The sequence below is a fragment of the Cydia splendana genome, chromosome 9 (assembly GCF_910591565.1).
Source record: "Cydia splendana chromosome 9, ilCydSple1.2, whole genome shotgun sequence".
Taxonomy (NCBI): domain Eukaryota; kingdom Metazoa; phylum Arthropoda; class Insecta; order Lepidoptera; family Tortricidae; genus Cydia; species Cydia splendana.
Genome location: NC_085968.1, coordinates 19,320,744 through 19,341,682, shown reverse-complemented (window position 1 = coordinate 19,341,682; position 20,939 = coordinate 19,320,744). Strand labels below are relative to the sequence as shown.

Genomic DNA, 20,939 nt, shown 5'->3' with positions numbered 1-20,939 from the left:
CGGTTAAGCCTGGTTATGCCTCACCTAATGGTGCGCGGCACAGTCTCAGTGTCATCGCCTGTCGGCGGCGGCGCGCGGCCGAATAGTTGCCCTAGCCAGCTACCCCCTGACTTTCGTCTGCAACCAACCGGGTTAAGCATGAGGTTAGTAGCTCCCACATGAGTCATGGGTGGCTATGAACAGAACACACTATGAATATTTAGGAATATAGACTGAAATACTAAGACATGTAAGCATTTAAATTTTAAAGTATGTATTAATAAGGTACTTATAAAACTGCGTCTTTACTTTGCACTTTTTTTACGCGTCCTTAGTTTTCCTTAGTCTATTGGTTAGTAGTAACGAATGTTTATTGTTTAATTTAAAAACTGCAGACCCACAGGGCCTAAGACAATGACTGAATGTGCTATGCAAGAAATTTATATGATTTAAGACACAAATATACCGATTCAATTTTTAAAATTCCCCAATTAAAACCCATAACAACATACAAATGCATTTGAAAAAGTCGACTTCTTTTCATTACGTCAAACATATTCTCTTTCAAAAATATGCTGATAGGTTATCTTTAAAATACTCAAGTATTTTACGTTCAATTTATGTATTTCAAAGTCTGTTCAATGTTCATACGCCTTTATAATTATAAGTATGATAATAATAATGTCAATAGCGTTTCCAAAATAGCGCGACCAAGCAATGTAATAAAAAGCCCAGTGTAATCATGCCTAACATGCAAATTATTGAAATTATTCCAGCCTGTACAGTAAGGGTCAAACATTTGTGTACATTTCCTCTCTTTGATATTTATATTGACATTATGGTGAAAATTTGTGCAGGCACTAAGAGCAGCACATGAATGGCAACTTCACCTTATCTTTGTAACAATGATTTGGGTATAGATAGAACGATATTGAAATTTACGACCTTGACTATACGACTCGCATTTCATTAAAAAAATATAACATTGCGTACGCGACTTAGCATATCCAGAGTAAAATAACCAATAGGGAGTATTACTGCAATGTTCTGCCGCCAGAGTGCAGCACTAGTTTGTTTAGTAAACCATAGAGTAAGTTATACGTACTAGGCCTTAAACAGTTTTGACAAGTTTTCACTATGACATTGATGCATCAAGGCGGTTTGTTTAGAGGTGAAAATCGAAATTTCGTTATCTGCCTCTCTATCGATCGAATAGGCAAGAGTGATAGAGGCAGAAACCGATCTTTCTATTTACGTATTTCGCGGTAGGCCCTGTGATTGCGATTGCGCTTGTGATGCCCTCTACGCAGAGTTTTGCTTAAATTCCCTATTTGTATAATGTTTTTCCATGCAATAAAGTTCAAAATAGTAATCTGTGGATATACTAAGTACGATAGCTCCGCTCAATCACACAACACTTCATAATTTGTGTCGTTTTCAAAGAAAGGGGACCTTCGTCAAGCCATTATTAACCATGCTCCATGCCACGTTCTCCTCGCAAATGTTGCCGCAGACACACCAAGTTCCCTTTTCTGTGAGACTGACACATTTAATACAATTCAGTCAACCAAACCATAATCAACAAGTACGCGGTTACTGTAATATGTTTAAACTTGTATTGCAACACACTAAAATGCCCAAATGTAATTCAATTATTACCGCGGTGACTACATATTCCAATACCAAATTTAGCGGTTCTATTATGTCCCGTGTTTTATACGAAAACCGACCACATGTAGTAATGAACGTTTCAACGGTTCGTTTATTGCTCAGCCCCAATAATGGCCTATACCAATATTTATTATTTGAATGACTTCTGTCAAACAAGTATACAAATATGACAAAAACGGTAATTCTGATACATGTGCCGATAAACGACCGGAACATAAAGTTAATTGAGTAATAAATAGTAGATTGTACAACGAGGGCATAAAGCGATCCATTTTTATCCGAGTCTATTAAATATTGATTGGTCCGAGCGCAGCGAGGACAAATTTAGTCGAGGATAAAATGGACATTTATGCCCCTGAGTTATACTCTGCTTTTCACTTCGCTTGTGAGTAAAATATACAAAAATTTCAAATATTGTAGGTTATTTTAACGGATTTAATCAAGAAAATTGTACTCGGGCTCGTCGTAGCGCGGGGCACGCCGGGAAGGCTGGCAGTTTGTATGGCAGATTTATTGCTAAGTCAATAAGGGTCGTTATAGATGATTTCACTTTATGCTCTAGAGCATAATAAGCAACTTTATGCCGCTTCCACGCGACTTAAATGGCAATTTTACGAGCATGAGAAGTGAAAACATGAAAAACGAGAATTTAACGACCCAGTTAAGCCGCCCGATGATTTAGTGTTAATGGCAAATACCTGTGTATTGTTTCACCTGATGGTCTCATCGGAAGATCAGCGTTAGAAGTCGCCAGCATAATTTTTAGGGTTTCGTACCCAAAGGGTAAAAACGGGACCCTATTACTAAGACTCCACTGTCCGTCTGTCTGTCTGTCATGTCATGAACCGGAATAGCTAGACAGTTGACATTTTCACACATAACGTATTTCTGTTGCCGCTATAACAAATACTAACCCTCCATACCCTCCATCCCCTCCATACCCACTCATACCCTCGGTGAACGAGTCCGACTCGCACTTGTTCTTTTTTATATTTTTTTCCTATACTTACGTCGCTGTCTGTTAACCTAATTGCAACGGCATAGGGTCTATTTTTGGACCGACGTGTGTTGTCGCAGTCAGTAAGTGGATATTTTGAATGGTGTACATCAGAGTGGTGGTACCTGATCTGGCGGTAATCTCCGGTAGGACGCGGACGTCTATTATTGCTTATTTGTTTTTTTATGATGTATATAAAAGTGGTGGTACCTGATCGTACGCTGGTTCTGCAACAGGGTGCGGAAGCGGGGCTCGATGTAGCTCCAGGAGCCCATGTTCTTGTGTTCTTCCTGGGACCAGACCAGCTGCGCGTTGCAGTACTTGGCGGCCTCCGCCTTGATCAGGTCGTATGGGAACGGCGAGATTTGCTCCAGCCTGCGAATATATCACACATTTAAGTAGGGTTTATACTTAGTCCATCTTAGGGTGATGGTATTCCACCAGTCCCAATTTCTTTGACCAATGTCATTGCGTCTATTGGATATTGGACAGATGGAATATCACCCTTAGAGTCTCGGCTCCATTAGGCCTCTAAATTAGTAGGTCATTTCACGAAAATGTAACGCGAATCACGATTATAATGCGTGTTTTTTTTTTATAAAGGCAATACTTTTGCAATAAAATGGTGCATCGCATTACTCTTGGAGTGGATTGACCCTAGTTCAACTATGAAGTAATAAATAGACACATACAGTACAACAAGTCTAATTAAGCAAATTTTACGGTTTAATTCACGTATTTTTAGTCATTTTTCGGATATTCTCAAGTCTCCATTTTAAAGCACTAACAGTACATGACTAACGGTAACTATGGCCTGGTGCTTGGGCTTAGGTTTTTAGGCGTGCTTAGGCTTGTGTGGTGATCTAGTTGTCTTCATAAACGCTTTAAAACTGAGTGTCTGTGGTGCAAATATTATTACCTGCAGATAGCAATGTCGTTTTCGAGCCCCTTCTCGCGGCGCTCCTTGATCAGATCGTAATACACGCGACCGGTGCAGAAGGCCAGCTTCTTAACGCCGCTAGCGTTCTTTGAAGCGGGACCTTCCTCTGGGATCACCCTGTAGAAAAAATACATTTAGGAAAATGGAATACAAACTGATAAAAAGAATCAGCCTACTGGGGAAAAACTCGTTTATAAAAAACGAAACTTAAATAATGGATGGAAATGATATGACATTTCGTTCGCATCTGTCATCCAGTTACATCTTTACTTTACGATTGGTGTTGGTCGATAAAATATTGTCATATCTTATGACACAATGTAAGCAAAAAACTAAGAAACGACAACTTTGTGACCATCTAGGACTCACCTCCGACGAACTTTAAAGGGGCCCACTGATTACCAGTTCGCCGGACGATATCAGCCTGTCAGTTTAAGGCAAAATTTGACAGTTCCGAATAACTGACAGGCTGATATCGTCCGGCGAACTGGTAATCTGTGGGCCTTTTTAGTAGTATGTTTGTCTTCCTAACTAGTCTAAAGTGTTCAAGTCAAATTTTCTGCTTTAGACCTATCCATCCACAGTTTGTTGCTAAGACCAAACACAGAAAAGATTTCATCCCAGCAATCTTTTTTGTCAGTTTACTTCTGTAGTGGTCCCCTTCATATTGAAGCTTGCATTCTGAGTGACGTAGAAACTTGGACAAGATGAGTTTGGGGAAAAGATCTGTTGCAGGAACAAGTTTCTTATAAAGCTCTCCTTTTAGTCTCCTGGATCAATAGCTGGAAGAACAAATACCTCCTGAAGGTGGTGCCCTCCTTCATGTCATCAAAGGAGCTCTTGCACTCGGGGTGGCGGAGCAGGGACTTGGGCGTCATGATGATGAGGGGCTTGCGGAACGGCAGCGCGATCTGACGCCGCAAGATGTGGAACAGGGAGGCTGGATTCGAGCAGTTGGCTACGATCCAGTTGCAGTCGTGGAGTTGGCGCACTGTAAACAAAGTTATATTTATCAATTTTATAATGAGATCAGTAAAATAATAAGTAAATTTAGAAAAAACTACTTTTATAAAAAAGGTGGTGCCGCTGCAATAGGATAATGGTATGACATTAAACTAGGTCGAAGACCACACTAGAGGTAGGGCTCGAAATGTTAATATGTAGCAGCCCAACTGGGGAAGTGACTCCGCCTCACAGAAGACATAGCCAAAATAACACTTCTATTTAATCTATGCATATGTATTGTTGCACTCTTGATGGTAAAGAAGGTTCCTAAACTTCCATAACTTAATTATATATATATTTTTTTTTCAATTATCTAGAAAGCCGCAATAAAAAATGCCTTTGGTTCCTGTCTGTGAGTGTCTTGTTATTATTGGTTTTTTTTACAAGCTTTTATTTAGTTTCACCTGACCGTTGTCTGTCTGTAATCAAATCTTGCAAGTTAAATTTGATCCACTTCGAGGATTCCGATTGAGCTGAAATTTTGCATGCATGTATAAATCGGATGACAATGCAATATTATGGTACCATCGAGCTGATCTGATGATGGAGACAGGAGGTGGCCATAGGAAATCTGTGATGAAACAACGCAACCTAATTGTGTTAGGGGTTTTTAGAATTGTCTCGATGAGTATTAGTTGTCTGTCGTAAGAAAAGTAGACAGCGATAAAAGCTTGTACCAAAATTGAAATTTTTGCCCAAAACTTATTTCTATGTGTCAACTAACCTTCGTAGTCGTTGCTCTCGGGCGGCATGTAGTCGGGGTCGTCGGAGCTCATCTGCAGGAAGCGCTCCAGGCGCGCCGACGAGTGCTCGGGGCCCTGCACAAAACCACCTTTCACGTTCACTTTTTACATTTTTAAACGAGTTTTTATACTACACATTTTGTGCCCGAAGAAAATCCTGGGGAGGTTCTTCCTAATACCAAAGACAATTTAGTATAGAGGCAGATTGTCAAAGTAAATTTGGTAGTCACTGTTTACAGTGACTACCAAACGCAAACAAACTCTTCGATTATGTTTGCGTTTTCTTATCAGGTTGACGTATTTAAGAGTAAAATGCCAATAACAACTTAATGTTTGTATACTACATTGAAAAACACCGATTGAGTACAGGACTTGACCACAGACATTCCTAATTTTTGACAGGAAGTAAGTACCGTTTGGAAAATTTTGATATTTAGGCAAGTAGTAGGCCGATATCTGGCCTACAACTTGAAAAAAAAACCGGGCAAGTGCGAGTCGGACTCGCGCACGAAGGGTTCCGTACCATAATGCAAAAAAAAAACAAAAAAAAGCAAAAAAAAAACGGTCACCCATCCAAATACTGACCACTCCCGACGTTGCTTAACTTTGGTCAAAAATCACGTTTGTTGTATGGGAGCCCCATTTAAATCTTTATTTTATTCTGTTTTTAGTATTTGTTGTTATAGCGGCAACAGAAATACATCATCTGTGAAAATTTCAACTGTCTAGCTATCACGGTTCGTGAGATACAGCCTGGTGACAGACGGACGGACAGACGGACGGACGGACGGACGGACGGACGGACGGACGGACGGACGGACGGACGGACGGACGGACGGACGGACGGACAGCGAAGTCTTAGTAATAGGGTCCCGTTTTACCCTTTGGGTACGGAACCCTAAAAATTAGAGGTGTCGCTACTTCACAACGATATTAAAAAAAATGTTTTATTTTTTTTTACTTCTTTTTTCTTTTTTTTTACATGACAACTGGTATTCGTTTTTTGAGTATTGGTGCATACCTAAATAAAGAACACTATTTAAAAAATTAAAGCAAATCGCTTGAATACATCCCGAAAAACAATACATTAAAGAAAAAAATTAATAAAATCATAAGTCAAAAACTGTCACTAGTAGGATGTTGATACTCAGCAAAAATATCCTTCACCAGAGGTACTCAAAAAAAAACCCGAATCTAATTGATTTAAGGGCCAACTTACTATGGAAAACCGACTATAGCCTTTACTGCCATCTTTCGACACACGATATTTTCTAGCGATGGCGCCATACCTTTGGCCTATACTTGTGTCATAGACTAGGAATCATCTAGACGGAGTTTAGAGCAATTATTTCATGAAACCGATGCTGCCAAAAATACGGGGGGACGAAGTGAGCGAGGTCCCGTGCCGTGATTGGTTTGTTCAAAGACACGGACGTCACACAAAGACACTTTCGACTCGAAAATGGAGTAAAACTACCGTATGCGTGGCAGAGGGGGTAGAACTACTATGCTCAGTCTGGAGTATGTCTTGTCTGTGACTTGTGTAGACGGCGACACTTTTGATATTTAACAAATTTAACACATATCTGTGAAAGAACAAGGCTCAAAGTCAAATGGCGTTCTAAAAGTTTTAATCGTGTGTCGAAAGATGGCAGTAAATTTACTGTGACTACAAAATTTACTTTGACAATACGCCTATACTAAATTCTCTTTGCTAATGCTAAAAAATCGAGGCAAGCATATGTAAGCACTCGTTTAAGCTATAATCGTATCAAATATTGTGATAAATCCAAAGGTGTAACAATGAGGTGAGCCTCGTTCGTTCGTTCGCAGAAGTTCGTTATGTGTCAGATCAAACCTTATGGAATTTGACACAGGTTAGGGTGGTATTCCATCTGTCGAATATTTTTGTCCAATGTGTATTTGCGTCTCACATTTTGCTTAGTGAGGGAGTGACGCAATGTATATTGGACCAAAAAATCGGACAGGTGGAATACCAACCTAAGACCTAAGACACATCGGGACTGTCCTGAGATGACCGGCTCCGTGGCTGTTGTAGTAGTAGTAGTAATCACTTTATTGCCCACAACACACTCTCTCTCACTTCTTTTTCCACTTCACTTTCACTTTCACTTTTTTTTTTCTGTTGTCTCTGTCACTCACCATGCCCTCCATGCCGTGTGGTTGCAACAGCACGATGCCGGACTGGCGGACCCACTTGGCCTGTCCAGACGAGATGAACTGGTCGATGATGCACTGGGCCACGTTGTTGAAGTCGCCGAACTGCGCCTCCCATAGGACCAGGGCGTTGGGGTTGGTCACGGAGTAGCCCACTTCGAAGCCGAGCACACCTGCAAGAAAGAGATGACTTTCACCAAAAATACCGACTTCACAAAACGCTCTAACCGGGTCGTTTTATATCACCTTCCACTTTAGCAAGGGGACTTTACGTAATTATACTATAAATTGATACTCTTTTGTCTCGTTCATCAATTGGGGAACTTAAATATATATTGGGGAACACGAGAAACTAAGATCCCGATGAGCCGCAGTTTGTTTTTCATCCAAAAAAAAACACATTCCGAACGTGGGCTGACGTGGTAAATCCTTGGAAAATGGAAGACGGCTCGCCCTCGAACCACCTGGCCTGGCCTGGATTCCCCCTGGGTGGTGCCCCTGGCACCACGGTAACAGGTGCGACAATTGTCGACATCACTGTTACTGCCGTCACAGGCCTCCTTAGGCTACGGTAACGGCTTACCATCGGACGGGCGGTGTGCTTGCTTGCCACCAACATTTTAATTAAAAAAAAACTCCATTATATCACCAATAAATAAGTACTTATTTTTCGAAGCTAATGACAATTGTCACAAGAAACACGACAATTTTCACGAAATTCCGACACAGAACTCATTTCCTGTCAAGAATTACCGAAAGTTCTTTTAAATTTTGTAACAACTGTCATCATCATCATCATAAACTTCGCAAGAGAAATACCTGTTTTTCACGCACAGTCGAATCATCAACTGGCCTCGGCTGAAACGGGCTTGAGGAGGCCGCACAGGACCGTGATCAATTGACATTTCTTCAGAAACTTGAGAGGATATCCTTACGAGGGATAAAACTACTGACCGTATTCAGACAGCGAGCTGTTGCACACGGTGTAGGGCGCCTGGTCGGGGTACAGGTGCGCCAGCGGGCAGTACGTCGCCTTGTCCACCTTCTGGTGGTGGAGAACGTGATGTCTGCAACCAAAGAACACGGTTAAAATATAATACGGTAAACTTTGGGCGATCCACATTGCTCGCAGAACCGATGGCCGATGGCACAGAAAGATTCTCAAGTGGCGACCACGTACCGGAAGACGCAGCGTGGTAAGGCCCCAGACTAGCTAGATGGACCGACGATCTGATTAAGGCCGCGGGAAACCGTTGGTTGAGGGCAGCGAATGACCGTTCCTTGAGGAGATCCTTGAGGGAGGCCTTTGTCCAGCAGTGTACGTCTTTCGGCTGAGATGATGATGATGAAACATTTTATTCTTATCCTGTACGGTGACAGGAGAGTAAGACTTCCCCGCACACCATTTAAAAATTGATGCAAAAAACCCTAGTCATTTGGTTAGGGTGGTATTCCACCTGTCCAATGTCAGTGCGTCCCACTCTCTCACTAAGCAAAATGTGAGACGAAATACACATTGGACAAAGAAATTGGATAGATGGAATACCACCCTTAGACCGGCTTACTCGATTGGTCCCAGATTTTTCACTTGTTACGGAGCAGACCCATGTGGATTCCGAACTCACCTATGCGAGAAGGTACCACGCTCTACATCCTCTCCGGACAGCCTGACGTGAATACCCTCCTTCAAGAGGGAACCAAACGCCATGGCCTCAGCCAGAGCCCAGTCGACGGTTCGGTTCTCGACCATCTCCATACGGGACTTGAGGATACGCAGCAGACCCTTGTGGATCTCGAACTCGGCCGCATTCGGGGGAGGGGCGGAGAATCGCTTGCCAATGTGAACGAGGGTTTCCTCTACAACGCCGGTCGGGGACATCTGCGGAGAATATTATTAGTTAGTAAGCGAAATTGAATTGTTGATGTCTTGAGGAAAATAGCAGGCACCTAAAATTAAACTAATATAGTATCGTGCGAAATCAACGCCTATTCGACGAAAAAAGCAACGACATAAGATCGGTTTGATATGAAGCAATACCTTGTATTGTTTAATGTTAAAAACTGTTATCCAAAGCATATAAAAAAAACTGATGATTCGTTCATTAGACAATCGTCAATATCGTATTCCAAATTAAATATTTTAACAGCAAAAAAAGCACGTCTAAATAAGCGAACCATTCTATATGGCTATAAAACTTTCATCGGAAATACTGATTATGTCGTGGATCCTCGATGCATTTCGTTGCGTTAAAATCACCAAATATCACCAAGGGGGAGGGGGGCGTCAAAAATAGGCCTAATATGATCACATGATTTCTGGACAACCCCTTGGCTAGGCCGCCTGAAGTGTCTCAAAAATCAAATACCTAATTATGTTACAATTTCGTTCAGACACGACTTTGGTCGAAAAAAGAAGAAAACGAATAAAAGGACGATGATATTTACTTTAAGAGGGTCCTTGCCCTCAAAGAAGCCGGACCAGGGCGAGTCGAGCCAGTCCTTGTACTTGATGTGGGTCTCCTGCTTGGCTTGGTTGTAGGCGTCCTCGCAGATCTTCTCGTATTTGTCGCGGACGTCCTTCACCTCTTCGGCGGTCACGACGCCCTCGGCGATGAGCTGGGCGGCGTATTTATCCAGCACTGAGAATAGAAAAACAATCAAAATACAGTTAAAATATCTGTAATATCTGATGGTTCAATTGTTTCATGAATAAAACACATAAAATTCGGCGTGGAACCTATGACTTCAGTCGGTTGCCATTTAGGCTGCGAACATTCCCGTAGAGGGATTAAGTGGTGCGGAAACAGAATCTACGGAAGACTCCCTTTATTACTCCCCGTGAAACGTATGATTTCAAACGAATGCCGTTTGGACTGGGAAGCGCTAATATAACATTTTTTGTCATTACAAAGAAACTACAAGAGTCACAGCAAATATGTAATAATTATATAGCATATAACATATTTTCATTCTTTTGGTTTCATAGCAGTGACTATTTTTTTAAAAGCGTTTTTCAATAAAAAGACACGTCTAGATCGTGTAGTCTTTTCTAATGCTTAAAAACGAGGTTTAGTAGGTACTACTCAGCGCGAGTTCAAAATGATAGTGGAATGGTAACATAGGGGTTGTTTTCTTACCAGGCTTAGTATTCCTAATCTTCTGGTACATGAGGGGTTGTGTGAACATGGGCTCGTCGACCTCGTTGTGGCCGTTGCGGCGGTAGCTGACAATGTCGATGACAACGTCCTTGTGGAAGGTGGCGCGCCATTCGGCGGCCACGTTGCACACGTGCATCACGGCTTCCGGGTTGTCGCCGTTCACGTGGAAGATCGGGGCGTTCACTACGCGGGCGACGTCTGAAACCAAATAAATAAGCTTATAAGCATTGTGTGTCTGTGTAAGTCTCATTCCGTATAGCGCGGGGAATGCTGACCACGTAATCTGTCCCTATAGTGGTGAAGCCGATCTGGTTGTTCGCCACGATGTGGATGGTGCCGTGCGTGGTGTAGGCGGGCAGGCCCGACAAGTACATGGTCTCGAACACCACGCCCTGCCTGCTGTACCATAGGGCTGTCCATAAATTACGTCATCGATTTTTGACCCCCCCTATAATCATCCAAAAATCATGCTTCAAATGACCCCATTTCCTCCTACTTTATGCTACCGTCATCCGATGTCCAGACCCCCCCCCCCCCCCCCCCTAATTTGAAATGACGTAATTTATGAATAGCCCCCATAGAATGGACATACCTGTGCAGTAGGCGGAGGAGCGCGAGTGGCGAGGGTCGGTGGTGAAGCCGATCTGGTTGTTGGCCACTATGTGGACGGTGCCGTGCGTGGTGTAGGCGGGCAGGTCCGACAAGTGCATGGTCTCGAACACCACGCCCTGTCCGGCGAAGGCTGCGTCGCCGTGGAGTAGGATGGACATCACCTGTAGAAAAACAAATATATTGAAGAATGTGTGCTTTTTTTTACGAGGAGTACTGGATTCTATTTAAATAATTCAGTTGCAATAATCTGTATTAGATCGTTTCTTTTTTTTGCCATATGACCTTTTTTGCCACTTTTGCGTTATTTCTAGGCAGGATCGCGAGCCCTTTTCATCCTTACCTTATAGAAGTTAAAAAGTGTCCCAGTGTGTGTGTTGCCGCCAACAAAGTATATGGAGAAATGGTAACACAATAGGGAAAAAACTCTGGGTCATTTTTTATCCCATTAGGATCGAAAGAGCTTCGTGATTCTGAGTAGAGATAACACAAAATTTATTAAAAAATACAAAGTAAATAAAAATAGCATTTTTTTAAGGAGTGCTCATTTATCTATGTTATATTTAATAATTATTATCAGTAAATTATCATTTATCCTGAGAGGGTTTAATCACAGACAAATCTTGACAAAATACAAACACTGTCCACTTATGATTAGATTTATAGATTTATTATATATTATAGATTATATATTATAGATTTTTTTTTTGTGTTTTGTATCTGTATTTTTTATGTAATTCGACATTAAGAGACCATATACATCTCTTAGTAATTGTAATACGTTAGATTGAATTCTTAGTTTTATTTTATAAAATTGTTGATGTATTATTTTTCCTTGTATGTAAATTCAATGATGACGTGTAAAAGTGCCCTTGTGGCCTATTTGCTGAATAAATGTTGATGTTTGATGTTTGATTTGAAGATGTCTAGACAAGTGATTAAAAGCAAAAAGTCAATGGAATTTGAAGTGGTTATACATAGCTACTTCTACTCGCGTTAATGAACTATCTAAAGTATCTGCTAATCACCAAGTAAACATATTATAACATAACTTGTTCTCAAAGATTCAATATCTAATATCTTGGGAAGGGGGAAGGTAGATCATCCTATGACAGACTTTAAGTTTGACAAGCACCTCTGTTACAATTAAATAGGGTTATCTTATAGGGGTACAGTGGTTACCTCGAATTACGTTTTTGAAATCATCATCAACAGAATACTCGCAAATATTTGTATCCTGTACCTCGAATGGGACACGCAAGGAAAGGGTATGCACTGAAAAACACTTTCATCACAATCTGTAAACCAGATGCCTTTGGAATGCGAAACGCTCCAAAGGAGTTCCTAAAGATCTTTACTAAACTCAACCGTATTGCAAAAGAAATAAAGATGTTATTTGCACCTTCTTGCCCTCGTTATCGCCACGGTAGAACTGCTCAGCGCGAGTCTTGCCCTGCACGACGGGGTCGACGGCCTCGAGATGGGAGGGGTTGGCAGTTCCTAAAGAGGGTCCCTAAATTTGACCGTATTGCAAAGAAATAAAGTTGTTATTTGCACCTTCTTGCCCTCGTTATCGCCACGGTGGAACTGCTCAGCGCGAGTCTTGCCCTGCACGACGGGGTCGACGGCCTCGAGATGGGAGGGGTTGGCAGTTCCTAAAGGGGGTCCCTAAATTCGACCGTATTAAAAAAGAAATAAAGTTGTTATTTCTACCTTCTTGCCCTCGTTATCGCCACGGTAGAACTGCTCAGCGCGAGTCTTGCCCTGCACGACAGGGTCGACGGCCTCGAGATGGGAGGGGTTGGCGCAGACGGCGAGGCGGATGTTCTTGTTCGTGACGCGGTTCAGGCGCTCGATGTAGGTTCCCAAGTGGTATTTGACGTCACCGGAGCCCTGTGAAAAGAAAAGATATGATCATTATGTTATTAGAGTAGGTACATTACGATACGAATGCGAAAAGTAGGAAATTCGCAAAGCATTGCGATAAATTAAAACACGGCCGAAGGAAGTGTTTCAAATCGACATGAGTTGCGAATATATAATAACAGACAGATACACAAGTGATCTTATAAGGTTTCTGTTTTCCTTTTGTGGTCCGGAACCCTAAAAAATATCAATATTATATAAGTCAGCGAAAAGATTACTTACATCATCTTCGGCTTCGAGACCAGCGAACTGGGTGAACAGCTGATGCAGAGGTTTGCGGCACACGTTTGCCAATACATTGAGGCGACCTGCGGAAAGGAGAGTAAAGGTAAATATGAAGTTTAGTAACCGTTTATCAAGAGATGACCCGTATGCCACCAAAGTGGAGTAAAAAAAATTGGTCAGGAAACCAAGACTAAGAATAGCAAAAGTACACGTACATAAAACACACAATACTTATAAAATAAATTAAAAAATAACAGTAATAAAAGGGGGCGGGCGCGAAAAAGTTACGCTAAAAAAAACAACTGATCGAATGGTCTTTAAGTGGTATATGCAAAAAAAAAATAAACAAATACGTAAACAATGGCCGATTAAAATAAACAAACAAACAATAATTGTCGATTAAGCAACTGGTCCTTGAATTTAGTATTGTTGCCCAAATGACCCGTGTAACCTATTATACTCGTATCAAGTAACATGTGTCAGAATCACGGGTTTAAATTAGGGATGTACCGACTAGTCGCCGACTAGTCGGGAAAGCCGACTATCCGGCCACATTTCTAGTCGGCGATTAGTCGGCGATTAGTCGGCGACTAGTCGGCAAAAATGGCCGATTAGTCGGCACTTTATTAGTGAAAGAAAAACAGAAAAAGAAAAATGAACAGTCAATATTTACCATATGTTTTATGTCTATTTTACTAAAATACCTATTCAGGGTGCATACGAAAACTTTTGTTCATATAATTGACCGTTTGATCTTTATCGTATGTTGGTGGGCTGGTGTTTTCCTCTACAGGTCGATCTCAACTGATTCTCATATAATTTCATATGCAAGTTCGATAGTTAAATAATTTTATTATTATTCAGTTTTTGTTTTTTTTTAATGGTGGAGCCATGAGAAACTCTTAATGTTATTGCAAAATTCAGAGACTTAGACAGGGCACGTTGCTCGTAAAGACGCTGACCACAGGGGATAGCTTCTTAACTGGCGACTACGTACGGGAAATAGAGCCTTGGAAATACCTATTACAAGCCGACGGTCTGCTCAGGATCGCAAAATAAAAGAAAGACGGAAATTGAATGAGGATTCTTGTGATAGGTCCGTTATAGACCTTTGAGTTGTGATAGACCTGTAGAGAACACCTTTTAGCCAAGCTAATATAATGAATAGCGTAACCAAAGGAGCAAAACTATTGTTTTTCACCTGAACTTATACGAAACTAATGATTTGGCCGACTAGCCGACTAGTCGGCCGACTAATCGGCCATTCGAGCGCCGATTAGTCGGCTAGTCGGCCAAATCAATAGTCGGTACATCACTAGTTTAAATATGACCCGGATAGTACTGCTACGTTTTTTGCAAGTCATACTCATAATTGACTCTTATCACCGAGCAAGACAGTTGATTACTTATAGAAGAAAAATAAGCATCAAACCAGAGGACTGGGTCTCACTCTGTTTGACTTCTCTTTCGATCACTTTTGATCGTAGATCTCATCCGCTTTACATATATACTTGGTCAAGCAGATCTTGTCAGTAGAAATAGAAAAATTTAAATTCCATCTTTTTATAGCGTCTCATAGAAAATTTGAATTTAGCGCCTTTTATTACTGACAGGATTTGCTTGACCGTCTATATATCACAATATGATATGGCCCCTGCCTCTTCAGAAGTTGTAGGCGTCCATAGGCTACGGTGACTACCTACCATCAGGCGGCCCATATGCTTGTTTGCCACCGACTTGGTATAAAAAAAATTACACGTTTGTCTCAAAATGTATTGAAATGACAGATCTCAAAATTAGCTACCTACTCATAGCGGTTTCTTACGAGCAGGGACTGTCCCGGTAACTCCGTTATACAAGCATGTATATTGATACATATGTCTTTATCGCATGCTTGTATTGTTGTTACGCGGCTACCTACTGGAACACTTATCGGAAATTTATATGACCAGTAAATAAGATAAAGCTGGCATAATACGAGTACAAGGGCAGCGCAAACAATGGAAATATGTTATACAATCCTACACACATTTAACTGAGAGTCCGTAAACTTTATTGCAATGAAATAATATTGTTGCTCTTAATACGTAAAGCAGCAGTAAGCGAGCAGTCGTGTTGGAGGCCAAGACACACTTTGGGTCGCTGCGCCAGAGGAGTAAGTAAGTAATACGTAAAGAGTACAAAATGAATAATGCCATTGTAGCAACCCAACCTGCACTGGCTAACATTATATCAACCTCCTAAGGCCCAAGGTCCTACCTATAGTACCTCTTCAGTTCGATGAAATTTAAATCCTATTCAATTGGAACAGAGTCGCTTTTGCTTTCTTTCGATCAATTTTCCAACAACGCAAAATCAACTCTATTTCCTGCACTATAGGTTCTAATTTCAATGACAAATTTTGGATTTTTTTTTGTATGGCTGGGCCTTAGGAGGTTGATCCTAGAAATAACCTAGGGAAATAATTCAGCATAAGCTACAATTAACTCAAAATTATTCTGTATCAAATGTTCATGCCCGGATCAGGGATCGGACAACGGTGACCACATATCTGAGGACCATCATTTTCTAATTCTCTATACAATTCATAATATAACTTACCTCTGTGCGGCATGCCCATGATGATGGATTCCACGCCAAGCTTCGTGGACACGTCGATGACCTGCTTCATAGCAGGAATGAGGATCTCGCAGCCCTCGAGACCGAAGCGCTTCTCTGAAGACCACTTCTTTGCTAGGAAGTTCTCGAATCTGTAAACAGATTTTGCATTAACCTTTCGTATGCCTTGTCCCGTATACGTAACACACAATTTGGACTGTAATGTACAATTTTAAGGTTATTGATTCAGTAACAAATATTTTACAATGGCATACGAAGGGTTTTACCATTGAAAACTAGCTGATTATTGAGCTAAGCAAGTATGGCCTTTGCCTACCGTTTCGGTGGAAATTCTGTAGCACTGGGAGGGTAAGTTGTACAGATATCTTGCTTCCCCAATCATTGGCCCCTTCACCTTTTTTTTATGGCAGAAATGGTAAATTTCCTACACAAAACGTATGTTTTTTTGTGTTTGGGTTGGGTGCCCATGGTGGTGGTGTATGTTCCCAAATATTTATTTTAATTGATATAGTTACCCGGCGGTAGGCCTAAGAAGCGCTGGCTGGACGTCGTGACAGCGGACATGGAAGAGAACAATCTCACACCTGAGGATGCCGAAGACTGAGGAGGAAAGCGGACCCTGGCGCTAGGCCGGGAACTCTAGGTTGAAGAAGAAGAAGAAGATATAGTTACCCGGCGGATCGAGTGAGACGCGCGAGGATGAGTCTCTTCTGGTCGTTGCTCATTTTGGTGACATCCGGGGGTTCCATGCGTTGCCGGATCCAGTTGCATTGCTCCAGGGAGTTGATGAACATGAACTCGATTCCGATGTTGTTGCAGTACGCTTGCTCGAGACGGTACAGGATTTCCCTAGGACACAAAAAGTAATTTTACGCGTGGAGATTTACGTAACTATTTTTCTATGGTCAATTGGGCACTTATGCTCAGGATAGCGGTGCCGTCATATAGCGGCCGTCTCCATACATAATACTACTACATCCATATTTAGCCGTATTATTTTGTATGGAGACGGCCGCTATATGACGGCACCGCTATCCTAGGAAAACCGAGCTTTAGGGAAACGAAGGAACGTTTTTTGGTATCTAAGATTACTTGTAACCATAAAATGTAGAGTAGATCATTGTAGTTGAGATGGCAAAACAAAAATTGTACTTTTACTTAAAGATTATTTCAAAGAGAAATAATTCCAATATCAAACTGTATTCTCCGCTCTCAATACTTCTTAATTTGACTGTACATTTACAGTTAACAATTTGAACACCAGCAGTAATCTGCATTGAATCAGTTGTACAGCCAGTTAAGATTGCTGGATGAAGCTGTTGGAACTGCAATACGCCTACATTGACAAATGCAAATTACATACTAAGAGCTACACTTACTGACCATTGGTAGATCGTATGTTTTTGGAGTAAGGCTCATTTGGACGATGGTATATATACTCGTACAACATACGATGCATATGACCTTACTCGGCGGTCAAGCAAATTGGAAGTTATTCTTCATAATCCGTCATCAACATAAGTATTCTTAGAAGGGTGATGTTTGTCGTAGTTTGTTTCAATTTGAATGCCAAAGACATAAATCAACAAGGCGATGGTTTTCTTTAATTCTATGCAATGTTTAAACGTTTTTGCCAGTAAATAACTTTAAGTATATAAATACGGTACAAGTATTTCAAAAATGCGTATCACTACGCAAATATACACATAATCAAGCCTGTTTGTCGCAGTGGCACGCAGGGAGCTCGGATTTCCATTTGTTACGATACTAACATATATTTTTCTTCTCATACACTTACTGACCGCCTGGTATAAAAAATATAGTACTATATAGTTAAAAAATGTATTACAGTTAAAAGATAAGACAATATTTCACAAAGACTGGTGGGATACTTGGAAAAAAAAAAAGAGGGGGGAGACACTATGAGCTCGTTAATAATATGTAATACATAATTTCACAATACCTGAGGGGAAGTGCCTTCTCCTTCTCTCCAATAAAAGTGGTAGAGGGCAGTTTGAACACCCTGTCCATGTCAGCTTCATCTAAAAAACATGTGCTAATAAGAGAAGGAACATCTGTTTCGCTGCCAGACACTCATAAACATGTACACACGATGTTTACTTTACCCCTGTTTATAAAGCGTAAACGCATAGTCTGACAGAAGTGAGCGAAGTAGCGGTGAGACATTGCGTTTCCTAAAGTAAGGCCACGAAGAATTTCTTACATTGTCCCGCCTGATCCTACCTCTATCGCACGCGCATAATTATATTGCCATCCCGCCGATGACGCCGGCGGTCTATACCACTGTGAGAGCGGGACAGCCATATAATCATGAGCGTGCGATAGAGATGGGATATGACTAGTCAATGTACAAAATTCTTCGTGCTTAACGTCCTTACTTTATTAATAGACTTTTTTTCTCGCACACAGCTTCGCTACTTCGTCGATTTCTAGTGGATCGGTTTAAAGTGTGTTCATGTTTATGACAATTATGACTGTGTCTGCAGGCCAAAGTACATAACCCCATGGGTTGTCTCTATGAGTCATGTTATACATAAAGATCAGATAGGGTAACAAAAACACTAGGTACGTAAACATTCAACTTGAAGTACGAGTAAATAACACAGGTAAAAATAATTGAGGTAATTATGCTCTTTTAATCCCATCTGATCTTATAATTTTAACTACTTTCTATCAAGAATTAATGCATGACTACACCCGAATCTAGAGATTCTAAAGCAATCGAAGTTATCCAAGTTAAAAGTAGTCTCACATTTCAGTAAGATACCTACTGATGAGATTATCTGATAAGCGAGTTGCGATTATCAAGTAGTTTAGTAAACTTACTCCTCGTAAAAAGGTATTTAAACTACTTTTAACATCGAATATACAAAACCATACAAAAGAAAGCATAGCAAGACAAGCAAATAGTGAAGTCTCATATCCCTTTACTAGCGTGCCCTAATGGTATAACATCACAATATGGTATAACACCCCGTATGGGTCGATCACGAACCTCGGCATTTCGTGCATGGATAAGAGGTACAAATATGTATACAGAGTGACTTTTGATAATGTTATCAAATAAAAACCCGTATTAAAACCGAATTTCAAAATTTTCAAAACGCATACATTGTTAATGGGAAATGCCCATTTCAGTTTGGAATCATGAAAATTCAGAACAATGGAACCACAACGATGAATTGAAATGCAGTTTACAGTAAGGTTAATGTACGTACATAATATCATAAGAAATAAATAAACAATAGTTTGCAATATAAAATAAATTAATTATTTGTTAGTCATAAGTTCTTTGTTGTGTTGTTTTTATGATGATTATATTTCTATGATTATATTCTAAATTTAGTAATTAAAATGATCATAAGTTAAACCTAATATTTCCATTATAATTTACTTTTTTTTAAATAATATGTAGGTATTCGCAATTAAAATATCTATCACATACAAGGCAATTTTAACTTTAGCCATATTCTACGACGTGAAAGCGAAGGTCATAGGTATTTCCACTATGGTCCTAAATCACGAAAACATTGTTATCAAAGAAGCTCCCAAAAAGGTGTTTATTATGACCTACATAATATGGCTATCTAGCGCATTATGGCTAACGATACCGGTTGAAAAACCACCCTGTATGGTGCTTAAAAAATTAAAAACATCTGGAAAAGGCTAGACCAATCATGTATAGATATTTCTGAGCATCTTGCTCGCTCCTATCTCCGTACACATTGACAGTGAATGGAGTGATAAATATAGCCAGAGTAATAGTTGAGTCGGGGCCAATTTTCACAAGTCTTATATAATGAGTACCGAATAGCAGTGAAAGATTACGCCTTGTTTATTTGATCCGAGTCCAAAACGAGCCCACGTGACCTTTATACGCAGTACTTTCTTATCTGTGATGGACTGAAGAATTTTTTATGTTTACCTGTAGACCAATTTAAACTTTTTTGACATCAAAATGATGACAAAATTATGTCATTTCGTTTATCTACTTCAAGTTTAGCAACTTGTGCTTTAATAATGAAAATGGTGAAAATTATTAAAAGGAACTTTTTTTACCAACATGCATATGATTATGTTGAATATTGATATTTATATTTATCATCCATCTTTCAAGACAGAGATATAACTGTTTTCCATTGTATTTTCTCGGAAACGTTCGTATTTGCCATGCTACTACAGTTAACCTTTTTGTACCGAGACTAACTGAAATAGCAAGACACTTTTACGTTTCCGTGAAGAAACGACGGAAAATAATTACGCACTACATCTGTGAATGCAACACCAATGTTGTGAAATAACCTTACAGGCTTACATACTTACATCAATCATCATGCACCAAAATATATGTATTAAAATAATAGGTGGAGTAACAATAGAAGCATACGCACTATATGTATACGTGCGTGACATGACACAGCCAAGATTTATTGATTGTAAAGTCTAATCGTGTTATTCATAAACGCTTGTCAAGTCTAACAAGCCTTTGATAATCGTTTGTTCTTATCTGTCATTTTGACATTTGTGTTTGCTAGAAAAGAACAAAATTTAACAAAGGTTAGGTATAGTTTTATGAATACTTATGGGGGTAACAATTTCGTGCTTCGAATTTTTACACCAGTATTTTTTGCTATCGAGCGATAGTTGTTTAATCAGGTTTCAAATCGATGAAGTCACTAGAGGAAGGCTTCATTGTGCTATTCATATTTATTGATTACCATATTATGATATAAAGAAGCGCTACAATTTCTCAAAAAGTCTGTTTGCTGAACGCACTGCACCTTAAGCTTTACCTCTGTACAATCAATAATTCTTTGCGCATAGCGTGCGAGCCGAGGACCGGTGCTGCTACAGTTATGGCGCCCTAA

At 40.3% G+C, this 20,939-nt stretch overlaps 1 protein-coding gene across 1 annotated transcript in view; it reads right to left on the bottom strand.

Moving 5' to 3' along the window:
- Positions 1-20,939, bottom strand: part of LOC134793849 (2-oxoglutarate dehydrogenase complex component E1) — a 46,971-nt gene that overhangs the window by 5,213 nt on the left and 20,819 nt on the right. The window contains exons 7-21 of the mRNA XM_063765568.1: positions 18,014-18,092; positions 16,723-16,899; positions 16,033-16,181; positions 13,429-13,514; positions 12,994-13,173; positions 11,264-11,444; positions 10,651-10,869; positions 9,959-10,152; positions 9,139-9,392; positions 8,468-8,580; positions 7,499-7,686; positions 5,317-5,410; positions 4,386-4,578; positions 3,567-3,704; positions 2,858-3,022 (exon numbers count right to left, since the gene is read on the bottom strand). Of these exons, the coding sequence (XP_063621638.1) occupies positions 2,858-3,022; positions 3,567-3,704; positions 4,386-4,578; positions 5,317-5,410; positions 7,499-7,686; positions 8,468-8,580; positions 9,139-9,392; positions 9,959-10,152; positions 10,651-10,869; positions 11,264-11,444; positions 12,994-13,173; positions 13,429-13,514; positions 16,033-16,181; positions 16,723-16,899; positions 18,014-18,092 (2,410 nt within the window). The remainder of the gene's footprint in view (positions 1-2,857; positions 3,023-3,566; positions 3,705-4,385; positions 4,579-5,316; positions 5,411-7,498; positions 7,687-8,467; positions 8,581-9,138; positions 9,393-9,958; positions 10,153-10,650; positions 10,870-11,263; positions 11,445-12,993; positions 13,174-13,428; positions 13,515-16,032; positions 16,182-16,722; positions 16,900-18,013; positions 18,093-20,939) is intronic.